Source organism: Candoia aspera, chromosome 4 (genome assembly GCF_035149785.1).
Source record: "Candoia aspera isolate rCanAsp1 chromosome 4, rCanAsp1.hap2, whole genome shotgun sequence".
Taxonomy (NCBI): Eukaryota; Metazoa; Chordata; class Lepidosauria; order Squamata; family Boidae; genus Candoia; species Candoia aspera.
The window spans coordinates 39,479,604-39,500,026 of record NC_086156.1 but is presented as its reverse complement, the minus strand read 5'-3'; the positions used below and the strand labels follow the sequence as shown (position 1 = coordinate 39,500,026).

The window sequence follows — 20,423 nt, the reverse complement described above, 5'->3', positions numbered from 1 at the left end:
CTGCGTTATGATTTGCAAAATAATAACAATAATACAATCAGTAATAGTGTATTTTACAACATATATATTAAGACCCAATAATTTCAGTGTCAGAGGATAATTTCTCAACATCAGCTCGGGTTAAAGCTAGTGGAATCCAGCATGAAAAATTAGTAATTAGCTCTAGGAGTATGGAGTTCATGTAGTATAGGTTCATGTGTGTTATGATAACCATCAGACTAAGTAAGATGTATTTATGTATGATATAAACTATATAAACCATGTAATCCTGAAAATATTAGAGAAACACATAATTTTTGGCAATGTGAAATCCTGAATTTGCATTCAAGGCTCTCCTATGATAGAGTTCTAATCAATCAAAACCAAAATTAAAAGTTTGCCTAGGAAAAAAAATCTAAAAGTGTATTTTTTTATTAAACCAGAATATTTGTGCAGTTGTATGCTTTATTTCATGAACTACCTATGTCAGCATGCATAAAGGCAGTTGAAGAATTCAGAAATAGCAAGGTAGGGAAAGCATGCATAGCATGGTTCCTAGATTTTTTTCCAAGCCCTTTATAGCAATGGCTATAAATGTTTCTGTTTTCTTCTATGTAACCAAGTAATTTGCTGTGGCTGTTGTGTTTGTGTATACATGTGTTAAGGCAGCTGGAAAACACAGGATGAGCTGCACAAACTCTACTTTGGGTCACATGACCAGAAGGGAGGGGTGGCTTTGAATAGAACAGTCAGCAACATTGTGAGTGGCTTCCCATCTCTCCTATAGGGATGCACCAGGGGAACTGGTTCTGATTTTTTTCTCCACAGCCCTTGGTCTAATCTGAATAAGGTTTTATCTTTGTTTTGCTGGCTTCTCCCTGCACACTAAATTTGGCCTAGTTCTGTTCTCTACAGTTCTGTAGAGTTGGAAAGAATAAAAATCAATTGTCTGTACAATACATAAATTGGGGAACAGATCACACTGGTTTTAAAAAAAATTCATTGCAACTGAGACCATTTTCTTGACGCTGATTCTATGCTTGAACCTGAGACCTGAAAAGAAAAAACGTAGTTACATTCATAAAAATATATTGCATGATTCCCTTTTGGGTTAAGCAATATTTTGGAGGTTCATCCTCATGATCTGCATGCTGCAGCATAAAGATGCTTTATTAACAATTTTTGAGTGACAAGTCTTCACAATATTGCTTCCATCTCATCCCCAGCCTGTTGCTGAGGCAGTCTTGAGCTGCCTTTAGTCGTTTCAGTTTGGAAATGCGTTTTTCCTTCTACTTCTGACCCAAAATTTCCCATGGGGACAATCTAGGACACCCTGGGGAATGACACTATCAGGGATAGTGATCTGCTCACTCCAATCGGCCCAGTAAGTCATCTGGAGAAATCTCCTTCCCCGTCTGTTCGCTGAGTAGTGCACCTCTGTGACCAGTTTGGCATTACTGTGAGAGAGATCAGATAACTGGTATTTTTCTTTTTATGCTGGAATATCAGACTCCCAGGAGATCAGTATGAGTAGGTCTGTCTGCCAGGAATCCTGCTGTTTGTTGTGTATGTGTACAAAAGAGATGTTAAAGTAAGCAAAACACATGCAATACAGACACCCATAGAAACATGGAATGGGAGAGAGGTAGCTCTTTGGCCAAAAATGTTTCATGAGGGAAATTGACTTCAGGAGGTAGAAAGACAAAAATGATCCAGTGGCACAACAGTACTACGAACTCTCAGGTTTGAGCTTCTCTGCTTTTTATTTCAACCAGCTCTTCAATTATGATCAGGGAAACTTTCTGGGGGGTCTGTGTTGTTTGCCCTAGATGCATCTTCTATTTCTCTTGACAGGTTTGCCATGGGGAAAAACAACAACAAAAAGTATTCCTTTTGGTAATGCAATTTCCCTCTCTCAGGAAGCATTAGTTGAGATACGGGAACTCTGTACAGTTTGCTCACTGGAACATCGCCAGACAGAAATAAGACTAAGTTTCAAGACAAAAACAGTAGTCACTGATTTCTTTGTAGTGGTTTGCCTCCCAACAGATACCAGTTTAGAAGGCTAGAAGCACTATTCAAATGTATTCTGTCTTCCCCTGCCAAATTTGATCTGGATGACCCACAACTTTCTGGAGCAAATTTGGAGCTGTGTATGACTAGTGCTACTCAGCTTTACTGTCAGAATAGTATCTGCTATCGAAACTAAATTACTAAATGACACATCCAAAACTACTGGATATGTTTTCACCGAAACACCTGGTTCCAAATACAAGGATTTATTCTAAATTTGGGACAAACTTCGTAACTTTTGTATTGACACAATCACTCCCACCCCCCACAATTGGCACCCACATAATCTCTGAACATTTAAAGAAATTTAAAACGGCTGTTCTACATGAGATCATTTGCCTGCTGTTAGGCACTAGCTGATTTCTGATGATAATCAAATTCTGCTGTCAGCATTATCCAGTTCTCAAAACATCCAGAATACAGTATATAGTGCTATGGTTGGTAAGTGACCACATCCCAGTTCCAAAATTTCTCAGTCTTCCCGGGTACTTAAATGATCAGTTAAGAATGGATAAGCAGTTTTAATCAAAAGTAATTATGTAGTGAGATTTCAGTTTTCAAACTCTTTAAGTGTAATTTCCTAACTGTTCATTTTGTTCTCAATGCAAATGGATGGAGACCACTCAGCCCTTTCTCATTTGTCAATAAATTAAGCACAATACTATGGCTTTTAGATTTTTCTGTTTGGAATTAAGTGAACAATTTTATCTGAAAATAAATAAAGGGAGTTATGAGAGGGAGTTCGAGGGGGCCCCTATATAACAATCTTAATATTAACTGAAGCCCTGCATTTAACTACCATTTTCAAACTACAACTGTATTACAGAGACTACGTGTGAATGTATAAACATGTACTACTGGTTTAGGAGCAAGTAATCAGTCTTATTTTAAACATGATGTGGCTCAATTATTATGAAGACACCTTTGACTAACCATTTTTTAATGCCTACTTTAAGGGCTGACAAAATAGCATACTGTGAACAAGGATATCCAATAATCCTACTTCCAGAAAATGTTATCAGAGCAAGCTAGACAAATTATGATTACAACATAGCTTAACCTGTAATAAAGTCAATTTCAAATTTATTAACCATATCTTCATTACATCACTTTTGGAATAACCACTTCAATATAATTCCAAAATTTGCTCACATTGCAAAGCATTTTTTCCCAGTCCAGGTACTGCTTTTGTTTTCAACCTCCTCCAAAATTTAGAATCAAAATAATTCTAAATCGTTCATAGTATCTGTATTTAAGATAAACGCAGGTGAGTTTCTGTTGCATGTACTAGTTACATGTTTATAGATCAGTGATCAAGGAACAATTCTGAGAAGTTGGAGTAAGAACCCTTTAATCAACTGCAGAAAAAGCCCACTGTTTATCCCAGTTTCAGCTCAATAACAACACAAAGCAATGGAAATGTAAAGCCTCTGGATGACTTTTTATTATGAGAAATTTATAAGCAAAAGAATCAGCGATAACGATGAAGCTGCAAAGTGTTGTGTCGTCTCCATGCAGCACGGCGTGAACCACCGATTGTGTGATGGAACTTGTGGCCCTTGCCAAGGCCACGGCTCTTCCTACCAGCAGAGGTCAGCCCACGCATCTCTCTGTGTTTGTGAACTGGCTTGGTGATCCATTGGGTATCTGGATTGCGCCTGATAGCTTTGTGGAAAGGATCAATCAGAATGACCTCAAAGAACTTGTATGTGGAATCCTCACCCACCCAGTAAGAATTCAGCACTCTCAAGGCTCCACAGTGTCGGCCAGCACGCTCCTAGACAAAAAAAATTATAAAAATATTTTAAGTATGTGTATCTATATATCTGTCATACAGATGAAATCAGATTGAGAAACTTGGTGCAAAGGAAATAGAATAGTCTTGATATTTAAAGACTAAAATACTTACAAGGAATTTAATAATCCCTTTCTTTACAGAGGGGATAAACAAGTATGTGGAGTCCTTGGTGCTCTCTGAGCCTTGTGGTTTTCTTGCAGACGTTTCATTGCCAGACTAGGCAACATCTTCAGTGCGAAGAGGGAGTGGGCCTTGCTCTCAGTTTATATACTGTGGCTTGCCCTGCTTGTGTTGGTAGGGGTGCTGTTCTCTCCTTGGGAGTTCTTTGATTGGGCTGTTGTTTGCTGCTTGTTTGGTTGACTGAGTTAATAGTTCCTTGAACAACACCCCTACCAACACAAGCAGGGCAAGCCACGGTATGTAAACTGAGAGCAAGGCCCACTCCCTCTTCGCACTGAAGATGTTGCCTAGTCTGGCAATGAAACGTCTGCAAGAAAACCACAAGGCTCAGAGAGCACCAAGGACTCCACAGTTCAACCCTGAGCTACAAATACTTGCTTCGATTGATAAACAAGTATTTCATCTTCCTCAGTGGCTATCTCTCATATTTTCCCAGCTCTGAAGTAACATTTTGACTCCACAAATTCTATGCTTTGAAGAATTGTTCTATTCAGGTATTAGTATTAGCTATTACTCACCAGTGAGCTATTATCCCCAACCAATGCTGCTCAAATAATGCCAGCCTCCTGCAAACGTTCATGTGTTCAATGTGGATTTCTGTACAACTCAAAGTATATTGGTTTCCCCATGAGCCAGAACCCTGCATTTTCAGGACTCTCCTGTATGGAAGTTTTCATGCATATACCATGCATGGATGCTTACCCAAGGCTGACAGCATTTGAGTGGCAAGTGGGGAGAGTTCTCATGTGAACTATGGTAACACAGCACTTGAATTAGCTATGTCTCCTGAAAACAAGGAATACAGATAATACTTAAAATCTAGTTCAACCCACCAAGAATAGTTACTATTGAGCCATCAAACTCAATTGCAAACATGAAATTGGTTATCTTTTTGCTATATAGCATGTTCTTTCTCTGATTGGTTTCTTTACTGCTCTATAGGTCGAGTTATATTTATGCAGAAACACTATCTCCATATAAGTGAAGGTTATGCATCGCTATTTACCACAGCATCCTTTAAAAAAAGACACGTTCCACCTAAAATTAGAAACAGTTACACCTTCACTACTACTCAGCGAGGAATATTTTCATTAGTTAAACATATATTAGTTTTTAATACATTCTACACTACACTATGTTACATTATATTATATTGCTATATTATAGTTTATAATATATGCCACTTATCATGCTATCGGTCATGGTCTTCTAAAATTTCATCAGATTCTTCTCAAGATATATCTACCTCTGCTACAGACTGCAGACTCCGGGCAAACTTCAACTGGTTCACACCATGATGCACAGGTTTTCCGTAAGTAGCACCCTTAGGGACGGGACGTTTACGACCACCACGACGAACTCGGATGCGATAGATGACATAACCTACAACAGAAACAAACAGCATTTTAAAAATCTTAATAACTTTTGTCCAGCTACTTGCCTATCCTATATTTTTATATGGTCCATTTTGTTCATCTGAGATGATCTACAGCAGGAAAAAAAATGATAGGAATTGGATTCACACAATGTAGACAAAATAAAATGTCAAGACTTGCTGCCTTATATAAGCCTCCATTCCACCAAGTTGACTTTTCAGATGTTTCCCTGCAGTTTACAGTCTTTGGATGTATAGCTATGTGCCAGATAATTTATACTGCTTAGTGTAGGAATTACTGTTATATTGGATCAGTATTTTCCCCAAATATGTAATAAGCATGCAATCAAACATACAGACCAAGCAAACTTTTTAATGTTCCTGTTACCTTGCTTGGCTTTATATCCCAGCCTGCGGGCTTTGTCTGGTCTGGTTGGGCGAGGAGCTCGATGAAGAGCCGACAGCTGGCGATATTGCCAGCAACGGACACGCAAGAGGAAACGCATCACATCAGATTGCTTCTTCCTCCATAGTTCTTGGATGTACTTGTAGGCACCCATTCTGACTTACCCACTAAAAGAAATGCAGAATTATGCTATACCATATTTCTTTAAAAACAGTCATATACTAAAAAGCACTCCCTTAAAAAGAACAATGCTTTCCAGTATCTAAAACTAAACTCCGTAAAACCAACCAGTAAGTAAATCCGTAATAAATATGCCATTATTCTTTGGTGATCTGGTTTCTTTTTTTCTGCTAATGTGCTGGGTAAGAACGCACATACTCGTAAAAGCAATGTTAACTTTAGTCCCAGAGAAAAGCATGTTTGCCAGGTCAAGGAAAAACAGCATGGCATAACTGGTTTGCTTTGTTCCATCAGATGTCCTTAAGATGTCCAAGATACAACTTCACTTGTTATATTTGCTTACTATATATACCATACACACGTATGAATATATATGTATATTCACTATACACAACATGTTTTTTTTCCAGTACTAGGTAGCAATTCCTCTAAAATTCTCTAGGTTTTAGCTTTTGAAGTCAGAAACATAGGTTGCTGCTTTATATCAAGCCAGTGTACTTGAACCATCTACTCTGACAGCAACTGCCCAAAGGTCGTAAGTAGATATTTTTCACATCCTTTAGTATCTAAAAAAACAGACTTAAACCAAGTCCGCTTTATAATCTGCGGAGTTATTCTCTATTCTGACTCTCACAAAAGTTTTTTTCCCTTGATTGCCTATCGGATCCGTTTAAATGGAAATATCACGGACTGAAACGGGGGCTTCGTGCAGAAGATCTGCTCTACTACTTCTACAGGGTCCCTTCCCCCAAGAGGTTTGCATTGAGCTGCCATCGCTCGACTTTCAACGCAACTCTGAGCAGTAAGAAAAGCCCCGATGCCAAACCAAGGCAGCATATCAACGACTCTTTCCGTTTCCATTCTCATCCTCCCAGCCCACAAGCCGTTTTCGTTTGACCATCTCTCCTGGTAGCCTAAGGCCCAAGACGCCATCCTGCCAACCAAACGCTAGAGGAAGAAAGCTTCTCTCTTTTCCACAGCTGACAAAACCTAACCATCCTCTCTGCCCGAACCTCGACCCATAAGACGGCGGACCAAATATATGCCAGAAGCGTCCAGACTTTAGGATGACAATAGATAAATCATCAACAGCAACCACCCCGCAAACCTTACCAGAAAGCGCCCGGAGCCGGAAAGGAAGAGGCCTCTCTCCCAAAATGCTTTGCAACGGAAGCGGGCAGGAAAGAGTCTGTGTTCAGATGCTTGCTGGGAGATGTAGTTCATGGGGAACACGTGTTTGGAGAGGCTGGCTTTCGTGCCCTGGGGTAAAGCTGGGACCTGTGACTGTTGGCCAGTCGCTCTCTGCGAGTTATATTGATTTAAAGTACGGCATGAAAATTATTCTAGAGAAGATTCTCCTTAATCACACAGTGGGACTGTTTTCATGACTTTTAATGGGTGAAGATAGAATGCTTTGGAGATACACTTTCGCCTTTACTATTTTTTAACATATTATAAGTTTGGGGGTAGATGCTGAAAATGGACGTCATGCCTAAGATCTTATTTTAAATTAAATTCCATTTTTATCCCAGAATTGGAAGCTCATTGCGTGTTAAAGGAATTGGAGTGCAGAGTAATTCTTCCATATTTCAATTCCACTTTTATCTATTCGTTGCTCTTTAACAAAGAAATGGTAGCTGTTCCAGTTTAATTAACGTCGTGGAAAAAGGTAATAGGCTTATGTTTTATAAGTGAAGAAATAGTTCTAAAAGCCTTTTTGCTTGTCACCTCAGAAGCATGGATAAATCTTAAGGATCTAAGGAAAGTTGTGCGGTAATTTTAAATGGAATTGCCTCTCACCTCAATGACTTGTAGCAATAGCGTACTTTTATCTTTAAACAATCCGTGAAATGAGAAAAATAACTACAATTCTGGATGGCCTATAGGTTCTGGATTTCTAATAGTCTGAAAGAAGATGGGAAAGGGCTTCAAAGTGGTGGTTTGTGGAATGTGTTCAGTGGGGAAGACGGCCATCTTGGAACAAGTTCTATATGGTAATCACAGTGTCGGTAAGAAAGATGCACCTTCTTTATTTTCTAACTAATGTTGTAAGATAGCTGCCAGTTTAATAGTTAAAAAAATTCCACCTGATGGTAGTAGCATATGTAAAACAATCCATATAACATATTCGCTTTGATCCCTATAGGCATTTGGATTTTCTTGAACCAAGCTGCTTTGTGGAAAACATGAATGCTAGATTGGAGAGGATGATTTTTTCCCCCAAGAACTGGTCGCTCTATCATTTCTATTTTTAAAAATAGGTGAAGAGTGCAGCAGAACTATAGAAGATGTGTATGTCGCTGTGGCTGAAACAGATAGAGGACTAAAAGAACAGTTACGTCTGTATGACACCAGAGGACTGCAAGGAGGAGAGGAATTCCCAAGGCATTACTATTCTATTGCAGACGGCTTTGTTCTAGTGTATGCTGTAAATAGCCTGGAATCTTTTGAGAAAGTTGACTGGCTCAAAAAGGAGATTGACAAATTTAGAGGAAAAAAAGAGATAAAAGACCACGCCCTGTAATTTTTCAGCTCTATTTGCAGTATTATTATTATTATTTTATGCACAAAGCAAGATGAGCTTATTACTTAAACGATTTTTCCAGGCTGCTTATTAGTCGTCATCCTATAATTTTGAATGTGTCAGGGATTTTGGGTGTGGAGTTGAAAGAAAGGGAAGTACCTCCACTTTGGATAATCTCACTGTAAAGAGCTGGCTTGCCCTGGGTGACATTCAGCGTTGTCCTAGTTGATGCCTGCTTGCTCAACGGGTTTTCTTTCCCCTTCTATTCTTTCCTGACCCTTCTGCCTCTCAGTCTGTTTGGAAGAGTCCCCTTCAGAAGAAATGGATAGGATCTCCATAGTACTACTATTGGAAATGGATAGGAGACTTAGTACTACTACTTGCCATAATGGGCAGTTAATTTAGAGAAAAACCAGGACATAATTGGGTGTGCTTCTATGTGAGTCCTTCATGTGAAGTATTTGCTGCCAGGATTCTGTATCTTGCCCCACTGAATGATTTCACACACTCATGACACTGTGTACCTTCTTTTAATAAATTGTAGATATATTGAGCTTCTAATGGGATCAAATGCTTCTGACAAAACACACACAGGCAGAGAACTCTCATCCAGGGCCATCTAAAACAAGTTTGCAGGTGGATAGCTGTTGTCAAAGGAAGTATTTGTGTAATACATCGGGCTGGCTGATTTCATGTGCTGAATGGAGCATTACAGCAGTAAGTTCTGTAAAAAGTCACTGCTGTATGGCTTTAATTCAGTCTCATGAGCCTGTTGTAAGAAGACAGTAGATTCTCAGTGTTCTGTAAGTGGGATCTGTTGGCTGATAATTTGTGTTTCTGTTTAACATCGAATACAGTAGCTTGAGAGTCTAATTCCCCTTGTGTGTGGTAGTCCTCACTTAGAAACAAGCTGCTGCTGCTGTTTCTTCTTTTCACTCAGACTGTTCCAAAAGTCTGATACCTTCCAAATATTTTGAATGATAACTTCCCCAGACACTTGTTATCACCTATGTTGGCTGGGACTAAAGGAGATCAAATCTAAAACATCTGGTGGTTACTAGGCCAAGTGAAAAGAAAACAGGAGAAGCATTTAGTGGTATAATTCTGTAATCTGAAATAACACAGCTCATGTGCCATTGGGACAATATTTTTTCTCACTCTTTTCCATTGTCTGTGCAGACCCACCCTTCTGTGTACAGTGCCACATTGAACCTTATTTGGTGAGCATATATGGTACAAATTCAGTAAATAAGTAGGAACAGTATGGTTTGTGAATTGGGGTGAGGAGGAAGAAAAGGAAAGACAAATCTTGGGGACTCTTAATTCCTCCAGAGTTAATTGTTCCCAGTTAGCTAGAGCCACTGGATATAGAAACTTGGCAAGAACTCATTCACTGCAAATAAGTTCTGTGCATACAATTTTAGAGTATATGTATAGCCCTTATCAGAAAATTATTAACAGTACAAATAGGCTCTTTCTGGAAAGAAAAAAGGAGAGCTGAATTTAGCCCTTTCCTCTAGGAAGTTGCATCTGATTTCATTTTCAGAATAGAAGCCAAGGCACACTTTTCCTTTTAATAAGTGTTAATAAGTTTAATTTTACTTTGGTTTCTGTATGTTTGTGGTTTGGTCATTGTTGGCCATCAAGAATGCTAAAAAGGGAATATACATTGAATAAATTAAAATGTTCGTTGCAACAAATGATTAATGAATATATGACCAGAATTATGGTTGAAGAGCCATAGTATCTGGATCAGGACAATTTCCTGTATTAAACTACTAAGTGTATCAGAATGTGAAAAGGAAGAAAAGGGCAACAGATTCTTATTACAACACAGCAACTGTACTGTTTGTTCCTAAATTTGTTTCTTAATCTGATTGTATAAGTGGTTGTCATAGTAGCTGACTATGATGTAGCTTAATTTATCAGTGTAGATTACTATCAAGGAATCTGAACCATCCAACATTTATTGATTTAACATAATTGATTCCTTGTACAGAAAGAAAAGGGCTTTGTAATTTTTCTCTTCTTTTTATCCATTGCTGCAGAGGAAAAGTAGTTGTCATGCTCTCCTTTAATGACAGCAGTCTGAAAATTTCTGATTTGATGTCAGATTTCTAACACACAAATAGCCTTTAAGAAGCTAAATTTCAGTTTACTGAAGACCAAAGCAAAACACCTCAGTTCCAAGCTTCTTCATATCCAGCAGAACTGTACCCTTAAATCAGCTGCTTTTTGATATTAGGTACAATCCCTGTAGCAGGGAAACTCTGAGCATGTTATATCGTGTAAATATTGTTAATTGGATTCAGACTTAGACTTGCAATGTAAAGGATTGTAATGCCATGGTTAAGAAGATAAAAACATCCACTAAAACAAAGTCTAAATCTAATAGCATATCCTTGCAAAATTCAACTATAAGAAGAAGCAGAAGGGGAATTCTCACTTTGTTGTTTATTCGTTTAGTCGCTTCCGACTCTTCGTGACTTCATGGACCAGCCCACGCCAGAGCTTCCTGTCGGTCGTCGACACCCCCAGCTCCCCCAGGGACAAGTCCATCACCTCTAGAATATCATCCATCCATCTTGCCTTTGGTCGGCCCCTCTTCCTTTTGCCTTCCACTCTCCCTAGCATCAGCATCTTCTCCAGGGTGTCTTCTCATTATGTGGCCAAAGTATTTCAGTTTTGCCTTTAATATCATTCCCTCAAGTGAGCAGTCTGGCTTTATTTCCTGGAGGATGGACTGGTTTGATCTTCTTGCAGTCCAAGGCACTCTCAGAATTTCCCTCCAACACAGTTCAAAAGCATCAATCTTCCTTCTCTCAGCCTTCCTTATGGTCCAGCTCTCGCAGCCATATGTTACTATGGGGAACACCATTGCTTTAACTATGCAGGCCTTTGTTGTCAGTGTGATGTCTCTGCTCTTAACTATTTTATCGAGATTTGTCATTGCTCTTCTCCCAAGGATTAAGCATCTTCTGATTTCCTGACTGCAGTCAGCATCTGCAGTAATCTTTGCACCTAGGAATACAAAGTCTTTCACTGCTTCTACATTTTCTCCCTCTATTTGCCAGTTATCAATCAAGCTGGTTGCCATAATCTTGGTTTTTTTGAGGTTTAGCTGCAAGCCAGCTTTTGCACTTTCTTCTTTCACCATCATAAGGCTCCTCAGTTCCTCTTCACTTTCAGCCATCAGAGTGGTATCATCTGCATATCTGAGATTGTTAATGTTTCTTCCAGAGATTTTAACTCCAGCCTTGGATTCCTCAAGCCCAGCTTGTCGCATGATGTGTTCTGCATACAAGTTGAATAGGTAGGGTGAGAGTATACAGCCCTGCCGTACTCCTTTCCCAATCTTAAACCAGTCCGTTGTTCCGTGGTCTGTTCTTACTGTTGCTACTTGGTCGTTATACAGATTCTTCAGGAGGCATACAAGTTGACTTGGTATCCCCATACCAAAAGAACTTGCCACAGTTTGTTATGGTCCACACAGTCAAAGGCTTTAGAATAGTCAATAATACAGAAATAGATGTTTTTCTGAAACTCCCTGGCTTTTTCCATTATCCAGCGGATATTGGCAATTTGGTCTCTAGTTCCTCTGCCTTTTCTAAAGCTAGCTTGTACATCTGGCAATTCTCGCTCCATGAACTGCTGAAGTCTACCTTGAAGGATCTTGAGCATTACCTTACTGGCATGTGAAATGAGTGCCACTGTTCGATAGTTTGAACATTCTTTAGTGTTTCCCTTTTTTGGTATGGGGATATAAGTTGATTTTTTCCAATCTGATGGCCATTCTTATGTTTTCCAAATTTGCTGGCATATAGCATGCATTACCTTGACAGCATCATCTTGCAAGATTTTGAACAGTTCAGCTGGGATGCCGTTGTGTCCTGCTGCCTTGTTATTAGCAATGCTTCTTAAGGCCCATTCAACCTCACTCTTCAGGATGTCTGGCTCTAGCTCACTGACCACACCGTCAAAGCTATCCCCGATATTGTTATCCTTCCTATACAGGTCTTCTGTATATTCTTGCCACCTTTTCTTGATCTCTTCTTCTGTTAGGTCCTTGCCATCTTTGTTTTTGATCATACCCATTTTGGCCTGGAATGTACCTCCGATGTTTCTAATTTTCTGGAAGAGGTCTCTTGTCCTTCCTATTCTATTGTCTTCTTCCACTTCCGCGCATTGCTTGTTTAAAAATAATTCCTTATCTCTTCTGGCTAACCTCTGGAATTTTGCATTTAATTGGGCATATCTCCCCCTATCACTCTTGCCTTTTGCTTTCCTTCTTTCTTGGGCTACTTCTAGTGTCTCAGCAGACAGCCATTTTGCCTTCTTGGTTTTTTCTTTCTTTGGGATGTATTTTGTTGCCGCCTCCTGAACAATGCTGCGAACTTCTGTCCATAGTTCTTCCGGGACCCTATCTACTAAGTCCAGTCCCTTAAATCTATTCTTCATCTCCACTGCATATTCCTTAGGAATATTAGTGAGCTCATATCTAGCTGATCTGTGGGTCTTCCCTAATCTCTTGAGTCTGATCCTAAATTGTGCAAGAAGAAGTTCGTGATCTGAACTACAGTCAGCTCCAGGTCTTGTTTTTACCGACTGTACAGATGTCCGCCACCTTTGGCTGCAAAGGATGTAGTCAATCTGATTTCTGTGTTGTCCATCTGGTGAAGTCCATGTATAAAGCTGTCTCTTAGGTTGTTGGAAGAGAGTGTTTGTTATGCAGAGTGAGTTGTCTTGGCAAAATTCTATCAGCCTATGTCCTGCTTCGTTTTGTTCTCCCAGGCCATACTTACCTGTAATTCCAGGTGTCATTTGACTGCCCACCTTAGCATTCCAGTCTCTTGTGATGAAAATAACATCTCTTTCAGGTGTGTTGTCCAGTAGGTGCTGCAGATCCTCATAGAGCTGCTCTACTTCAGCTTCTTCAGCATTTGTGGTTCGGGCGTATATTTGGATCACTGTGATGTTAGATGGCTTGCCCTGAATTCGAATTGAGATCATTCTGTCGTTTTTTGGATTGTATCCAAGCACTGCTTTAGCCACTTGACTATTAATTATGATGGCTACTCCATTTCTTCTGTGGTCCTCTTGTCCACAGTAGTAGATCTGGTGGTCATTTGATGTGAAGTGGCCCATTCCAGTCCATTTCAGTTCACTGACGCCCAGAATGTCTATCTTTAATCTTGACATCTCACCAATAACCACATCCAATTTGCCCTGGCTCATAGATCTTACATTCCAGGTTCCAATGGTGTGTTGATCCTTAGAACATCGGATTCGCCGTTCACCACCAGCACCGTCGGCCGCTAGCCGTCCTTTCGGCTTTGAGCTAGCTGCGTCATCACCTCTGGGGCTAGTTGAACTCATCCTCTGTTCCTCCCCAGTAGCATTTTGACCATCTTCCAACCTGGGGGTCTCATCTTCCGATGGTATACCGACATATCTCTGGTTGTACTGATCCATTTAGTTTTCATGGCAAGAATACTGGGGTGGGTTGCCATTACCTTCCCCAGGGATCGCATTTAGTCCGACCTCTCTGTCATGACCTTCCCATCTTGGGTGGCCCTTCACGGTTTAGCTCATGGCATCATTGAGGTGCTCAAGCTCCAGCACCACGACAAGGTAACGATCCTTTGCTGAAGGGAATTCTCACTACAAGGAAGTAAATTGTGAAAAGTAAACTGCTGTCACCCTCATCATTCTGATACTTTCCCAAAATCTAGTAAAACTGTCCCCATCTCATGTCTTCTAGATGTGTTGGGATTACAGTTTCTACCAGTCTCTCTGGTAGTGCAGATATTGTTCATTATTTCAAGAATTTTGCTAAAGAGAAAAAAGTCTAAGTAGCTTTAAGTTCAGTAAGACACATCATCCCAAAAAAGATACAACATTTTAGAAAAGGCCTACTAACATTGGTTTATATTAGAAATAATCTAGTGCTTTCCAATTTTGGACCTCATTCTCTCATTAGTTCCAGCTAGCAGGCCTAGTGGGCAAGAATTGTGACAACTGTAGCCCCCCAAATTTGGAGTTTATTAAGAGATAAGATGTTTGTGAGAGAAACTTCAACTAGCAGTTATTGAGGAGTTAAAATGATTTGATGTATCAATAAGTAGGATCAAGGGAGGCTGATCTAACGTTGAACTTCGTTGATACAGAATAATCTGTTCCTTTTGTCTCAAGATAATTATATGCAGAAGTGGTTTATTAGAATCCAGCAATTCTTTTTCAACTTCTACCACTACAACACAAAATTTGCTAAATCATATGCAAACCACTAGTGAAAAATTCTCAACCAGGAAATGTGATTTATACAAATTGCTGTAATAAATAAAGATATAAATAAAATTTCAGCTGAAAGGGAATTATATTGTAGCAACTGTATAGCAAAGCTTAATAATTCTCTATTCCAATAAGATGGTGGTTCAGCTTGTATAGACAATGTGCAACAAGATTTAACAGCAGCCAGTCAGTTTTTAATCCTCACTCTGAGAGTATTTTTCTGTTTTCAACATCTCAACAAAAGCTATATCCCAATCTTTTAAGTACTTGTGCAGCTGAGCCAGCATTCAAACTATGCATGGCTTGTGAAAAAGCACAAGTGTCTGAAGTGCCCAAGTGTTCCTTAGCAGAATCTCACAGTGTAATTACATACATAATACATACAGCAGCTCCATCTAACACTGCAGTAGGTTCTTCGACCATAATGAGTTCTAGGTTTTCATGTCATATTTTCCCCACCAGTTGGTGGTGAATATACTTTTGTCTACAGTTTTATAGTAACACTAGTATACCCATGACATGTTGGGTCATCCTTCTTTCTACATATAATATAGGCTGGTGGCATTTTCCCTCCCCTCATGACCCTCAGCAGAGCCCCAGTGAAGCCACCACCTCCTTAGATGACCTGCAGAACTGCCTGCCACTTTGCTGGGGGGAGGGAGAACAAAGGGAGCTTGGACTGCGAGGAAAACTGTACCCCTGCTCCCCAGCCCTGTGTATGCCCAAGGGCCCCCCTCCTCCAGAGACTGCTGGCTCCTCCCAGCTTGCCCTACCTCAAGAGCGGGCATGTGAGTTGCTCCCTCCTTCCCTCACCGCCCACTGCTGTTAAGAGATTGCAATTTTCGGCCTCAGTTCCGAGGCAGCCAATTACTGCTCGTCCATCGGGCCTTGCTGCCAGCCGATTGGGTGCAGGAGTCACAAGGAGGGAAAGAGAGTGGGGATACACCCCTCCCATTTTCCCTTGCGCCATGCAATCTACAGGTTTTTGGGAAGTATAGTCTGAAATCACGATCATGTGACCATGGCTAACTACGGTGATGCTGCAGTGGCCCCAACTTTGTGAATAGAACTGGTGTGAAGATCCTTTAAATTTCAATTCCACAGGAGTCATGGGTCCCAGTTTTTGGATGCATTAAGTTGGCCATTTGAGGTACCTTGCTTCAAAAATTGTTGCCCTATGATGCATCGTTTTGGCCAATTGAAGGTTACAAACAGACAAACAGGAGAGTTTTAGTAGTATATAGATGCTTGTAAAGAGACATAGAAGACAGACTTATGTTTAAATACTGGTAGCAAATGTACTGCAAAAGTAGAATAGAGTCATACTCTTAAAATAGAGCTGAATGTATATAAACCCTTTCACGCACCTACAGTACATGTGTGCTGGATTTGGAGTGGTCTGTTTGAATAATCCTGTACTGACTTGTAGCAATTTTCCATTGGAAGGAAGAAAAAAAAACAGTATTTATGTCATTTATAGTATTTATCTGACAGTAACTGATTGCTGTTTACCTGCAAACTTGCAGGTGCTTGTGGTTTTTCTCAAATGATGGCCTGTCTGATGGAAGTACTAGTTTTGCAGACATCAGTCTGAAGCTTAGCAGTGTGGGCTACTTCAAACTTTCCGTTAAATCAAGGGGGAGGGGGACACCTACGTCTGTACCTCCTAGCATTTTTTATCATTGGCAATACCGGATATTGTAGTTCAGCACATCTAAAGGGTTTTAAGTCCCATATCCCTGTGTAAGATCCAGATATAATCATGGTTCAAATAGACATATTAAAATTAATGACACGAAAGTGGGATTGCTCCACAATTAACTAAGTCTGGCTCTCACCCTTTGTTTTTAATGGCAATGTTTTTCAAGTATCTTGAAGTTGGGCCCACTTCTAAATTTTGTTCTATGGTAATAGTAGCTATCATTTTAGAACATATTTTATTGCTTGTATAATTGTTCTGTTCTACTGCACTTTTATTGTGGTCAGTGGAGCAGAAATAGGTGTTACCTCCTTTATGGCAACAAATGGTTTTAAAATATATATGGAGAGGTAAACCCTTTAAAATAAATAATGGTAATAAAATACAGGATTAAAACTGTATGTTAGAGGAAATAAAATCAGTAAGATTTTAGTGGTTACCAAGTCAATGTCAGTGCATCTACTTTAAATGTGACTATTAAACCACTACATTATAAAATTGAATAAAACATATTTAAAGAAGTGAGCCAAGCAGCCAAAGGATTATTTCTTCAGCCTGTGTATCTCTTTGAATGTGACATGGTCTACTTGGAATGATAGCAGCTGTCTAAGGTGCAGGGGAGAGGACATTCCAGTCTCCCCCAATACTTTGATTATCCTATATTTGGAAACTGATACCAAGTGTTACACCACTGAGCTTCTTTCCTGTTTTGTTTCATTCCTTTTTTCCAGGGGACAATTATTGTTTTAGGTAATAAAACTGACCTTTTGGAAGAAAGACAAGTATGGAGGGAAGTTGCACAGCAGTGGGCTAGGTTTGAGAAAGTGAAGTTATGGGAAGTAACGGTAACTGATGGAAGGACATTGATGGAGCCCTTTATGGTGTTAGCAAGCAGACTCTGCCAATCACAGAACAAGTCGACATTTCCTTTACCAGGGCGGAAACTCAAAGGCAATAATGAAGATGTCTGAATGCTCTTCTGCCTTCTGCTGGGCCAAGGATCTGCTGTGGCTTTTGCATTCTCAGAGGAGTTGATGGTGCAGTCATGGTTACTTATTTCTAGAGCAACTACTCTCACAGATCAGGGTCACAATGGCATCTGAAATTGCTTCATAAAAACACTGGAATGATCATAGCTGTCTGTATTCAATTATATGTTCATGGAATGTAAGCTGGAGAATGCTAGAGTGCACAGAAAGGAAAGCCTTCTGTTTCCAAAGGGGGCATTCAAGAGTCATTTGGGATATTGCCACTTCACTCACCACTTATTACAAAAGGGCATTTCAGAAAAGAAAGAGCAAGGTGAAAAAAAAAGTTTATTTTGATCATACATTGCATAGCTTTTTTCATTGTACTGTGGCTTTGAGAGATAATATCTGAAAAAGAGAAGCTGACTGAGAACTGGGTGCTTCTGAAGAAAATAAGCATTTGACCTTCCCCTTTGAAGTGTACTGATACAGTTGCTAATGCTTTTGGATGAACCAGTGTTACTTCTATTGATTGTCATAAAGCAGACATTCCTCTCAGCTAGTGTAAAATGTTCTCTAGGGCTGTGAAAAATTGGGCCAAAGAAAGAAAAATAACTTTCCATCGCTTCACGGATGGATGGGGACCATTTTGGACCTATCCCCAATTTCAAAATCCCTCTCGTATCTGTTCCTGTGCAGCAGCAGGAGCTGCCTCCTGAAAAAGAGAGAGAGGAGGGCATCAGAAAAAAAAGTAGCTTGGTTCATTTAAAAGGCTAAGGCGGTGTTTCTCAATTCCAACAACTTTAAGAGGTGTGGACATCTAACTCCCAGGATTTCATAGCCAGCATACATACATCTTAAAGTTGCTGAGATTGAAACACACTGGACTATGTTATAGTATTTGTTTGATTCTGCCTTCGTGTGCTGTATCACTACAGTATTCTGTGTGTTCCATAAACTATGGTTTATGGCTTAACATATTGTGTGAAATCAGCCAGTGGTAATTTATTAAGTCCATAGAGAAAGAGTATTAGCATGAGAAAGGATTGCTCCATCCAATTTTAGCTCTAACCAGCCTACCTCTTACTTCAGCTGTACTCATTGTTGCCATGCAGTTAAGTAAGTGCCTTCAATCAATCTATCTTATCTATCTACACATGCAGTATGTATATGTATATATGTATGCGTGTGTGTGTGTGTGTGTGTATTGTATCATTGTAACAAACACAGTTGAGAATTTTACAGAACTATTCATTCTGGGCCATGTTAATGGTCCTGCTTCAATTAACTATTAGCTGAAATCTCATCTGGATTATTATGTTCACTTCAGATAATATTTTGAGGGCTATTAAGAGAGAAAAGGTGGCAGAAGTAACTCTTTTTAATAGAGGAATCAAATATGTTAGCACTTTGGTATAGATGGATACCAGGAAAGAAGGGAAAAACTAACCCTACCCCCCTACCCCAAAAAAGATACATCAAGCAGCAACAGCCTGAAACCACAAATAAGCAGCTCTAATGTCAAACTGCTAGGGAAACTCCAGGTTTAAGCACTTCAAGTACTTAGGAGTTGATTTGATCTTCTGATAAAAGTCATCTGCAAAAGACAACAGATGTTTGGATAGGTATGTAAGTGCCTTCTGGTCCAGGGTTTAATTACACAACCTATTAAAGCCTTCTTGGCTAACTTTTTGTTCTGTGGCCTGGAAACTACTTTTTGTTTGCATGATTCACCTACCAGCAATGGATTATATTGTCTGTTACACACAACCAACATAGCTGAATTTCAGAAAGACATGGTAGCATTGGGGGGGTTTGTACATATTTTTATTAGCACAGTAACAAATGCAGACTTAGATAGCCCACAACATACAACCAATCCACTGAGTGACTCCTATTCCACGCCTTACAGTTAAACAGTTTAAGGTATTTCACTACAGGTTGCTCCAAGTCCCAGTTTAAACCTTCATTTTCACAAAGGTAACTTGGTATAGAAAAATGAATCCATGAACCAGGGGAGGCAACATACTAGCCACACCCCTATATTTCAAATTAATGAAATGGTAGTCTTGTAAAAAGATGTGTTAAATATGAAACTCTCCCACCTCCCCTAGGGAAAAATATTCCCAACATTTTTTTTTTTACAAAATAAAACCAAGCTAAAAGAAAAGTTGCAAGCCCTCTTGCAAGAACTTTTACATAAATGCCAAATATATGTACCCATAAATTAAGCTGTTTGAATTTTTCTTTATCTATCACAAGTAACCAAACACCCTTTCCCACCCTCATCGAATTGTCAGATTAGTTTACATTCTTCTTCTTGGTGCTATATCAGAGCTACTATTGCTGAACTAATGACAGTCTTAAAATATGCTATTCCCATTCTAGCTGTCTACTGTAGCAAGATACCTTAAGTAACAACAACAAAATCTCAGGAAATAAACGACTGAATAAAATCTGTTATAGAAATACCCTACTCTTTTTCAGTTTCTCCCCTTCCCTGTCCCACCCCTTCAAAATCATAAGCAGCTCTTTCCATCACAGATGATTTAACACAAAGGTCTGACAAAAATCCAGTTTATGTCGCGTATCTCTTGGTCCACTGTCTGGCCATTCTGTCGTGCTCTGCTCTGTTAGTCATATACTGAGTAGCAATACTTCCAACAAGGGGATCAGCTGCAAAATAAATAAAACAATTTCTAGCAAATTACCAATTTTGGGGGGGAGAAAAAAGACATAAGAGAGGTCAGATGTGATGAGGACCTAGAGCATTGCTTTACTGAAAAAATCTTGACATTCTAATTTCAATTCTAGAATTCTAGTACATTTTCCACTTAGGCCAGAAATGGGGAGGGGAACCTGTGGCCCTCCAGATGTTGCTAAAGTGCAAGTCCCAACCTTTATACTTTCCCACTAGACTTCACAGAGCTTTTTCTACAATAGACATGCT

General features: G+C 39.6%; 3 protein-coding genes across 6 annotated transcripts in view; 1 reads left to right on the top strand and 2 right to left on the bottom strand.

Moving 5' to 3' along the window:
* Positions 1–3,466: 3,466 nt before the first annotated feature.
* On the bottom strand, positions 3,467–7,160 carry RPL15 (ribosomal protein L15). 2 transcript variants are annotated; one of them, XR_010067965.1, is made up of 5 exons: positions 7,105–7,160; positions 5,794–5,978; positions 5,277–5,413; positions 4,733–4,816; positions 3,736–3,829 (listed from the first exon to the last, which is right to left on the bottom strand). XR_010067965.1 is itself a non-coding variant. In XM_063303894.1 (4 exons), exons 2-4 carry the CDS (start codon positions 5,963–5,965, stop codon positions 3,524–3,526), a joined length of 615 nt encoding a protein of 204 aa, XP_063159964.1. In that variant the 5' UTR covers positions 5,966–5,978; positions 7,105–7,153; the 3' UTR covers positions 3,467–3,523. The 2 variants fall into 2 exon arrangements, 1 of the variants encoding a protein (XP_063159964.1); XM_063303894.1 differs by lacking the exon at positions 4,733–4,816 and having other exon boundaries at positions 3,467–3,829; positions 7,105–7,153.
* Positions 7,161–7,229: 69 nt separating this feature from the next.
* NKIRAS1 (NFKB inhibitor interacting Ras like 1) lies at positions 7,230–17,774 on the top strand. Of its 2 annotated transcripts, none has more exons than XM_063303886.1 (3): positions 7,230–7,315; positions 7,878–8,000; positions 8,253–8,981. In XM_063303886.1, exons 2-3 carry the CDS (start codon positions 7,907–7,909, stop codon positions 8,513–8,515), a joined length of 357 nt encoding a protein of 118 aa, XP_063159956.1. In that variant the 5' UTR covers positions 7,230–7,315; positions 7,878–7,906; the 3' UTR covers positions 8,516–8,981. The 2 variants fall into 2 exon arrangements, with proteins under 2 accessions (XP_063159956.1, XP_063159957.1); XM_063303887.1 differs by lacking the exon at positions 7,230–7,315 and adding an exon at positions 17,237–17,774 and having other exon boundaries at positions 7,338–8,000; positions 8,253–8,506.
* A 1,508-nt stretch (positions 17,775–19,282) lies between these two features.
* UBE2E1 (ubiquitin conjugating enzyme E2 E1) overlaps positions 19,283–20,423 on the bottom strand; it is a 54,432-nt gene continuing 53,291 nt past the window's right edge. For both annotated transcript variants that reach the window (XM_063303884.1, XM_063303885.1), the window contains exon 6: positions 19,283–20,149. In XM_063303884.1, coding sequence (XP_063159954.1) covers positions 20,052–20,149 — 98 coding nt within the window. In that variant the 3' untranslated portion in view covers positions 19,283–20,051. The remainder of the gene's footprint in view (positions 20,150–20,423) is intronic.

Excerpts from the sequence above, each read along its gene's own strand:
- RPL15 (XM_063303894.1), bottom strand. The coding sequence starts at position 5,965 with ATGGGTGCCTACAAGTACATCCAAGAACTATGGAGGAAGAAGCAATCT. Across the intron at positions 5,414-5,793 it reads GGGATATAAAGCCAAGCAAG|GTTATGTCATCTATCGCATC; the intron begins GTAACAGGAACA and ends TTTCTGTTGTAG. Across the intron at positions 3,830-5,276 it reads GTCTGCAGTCTGTAGCAGAG|GAGCGTGCTGGCCGACACTG; the intron begins GTAGATATATCT and ends TTTTTTGTCTAG.
- NKIRAS1 (XM_063303887.1), top strand. The coding sequence starts at position 7,907 with ATGGGAAAGGGCTTCAAAGTGGTGGTTTGTGGAATGTGTTCAGTGGGG. Across the intron at positions 8,001-8,252 it reads ATATGGTAATCACAGTGTCG|GTGAAGAGTGCAGCAGAACT; the intron begins GTAAGAAAGATG and ends TTTTAAAAATAG. Across the intron at positions 8,507-17,236 it reads AAAAAGAGATAAAAGACCAC|GGGACAATTATTGTTTTAGG; the intron begins GCCCTGTAATTT and ends CCTTTTTTCCAG.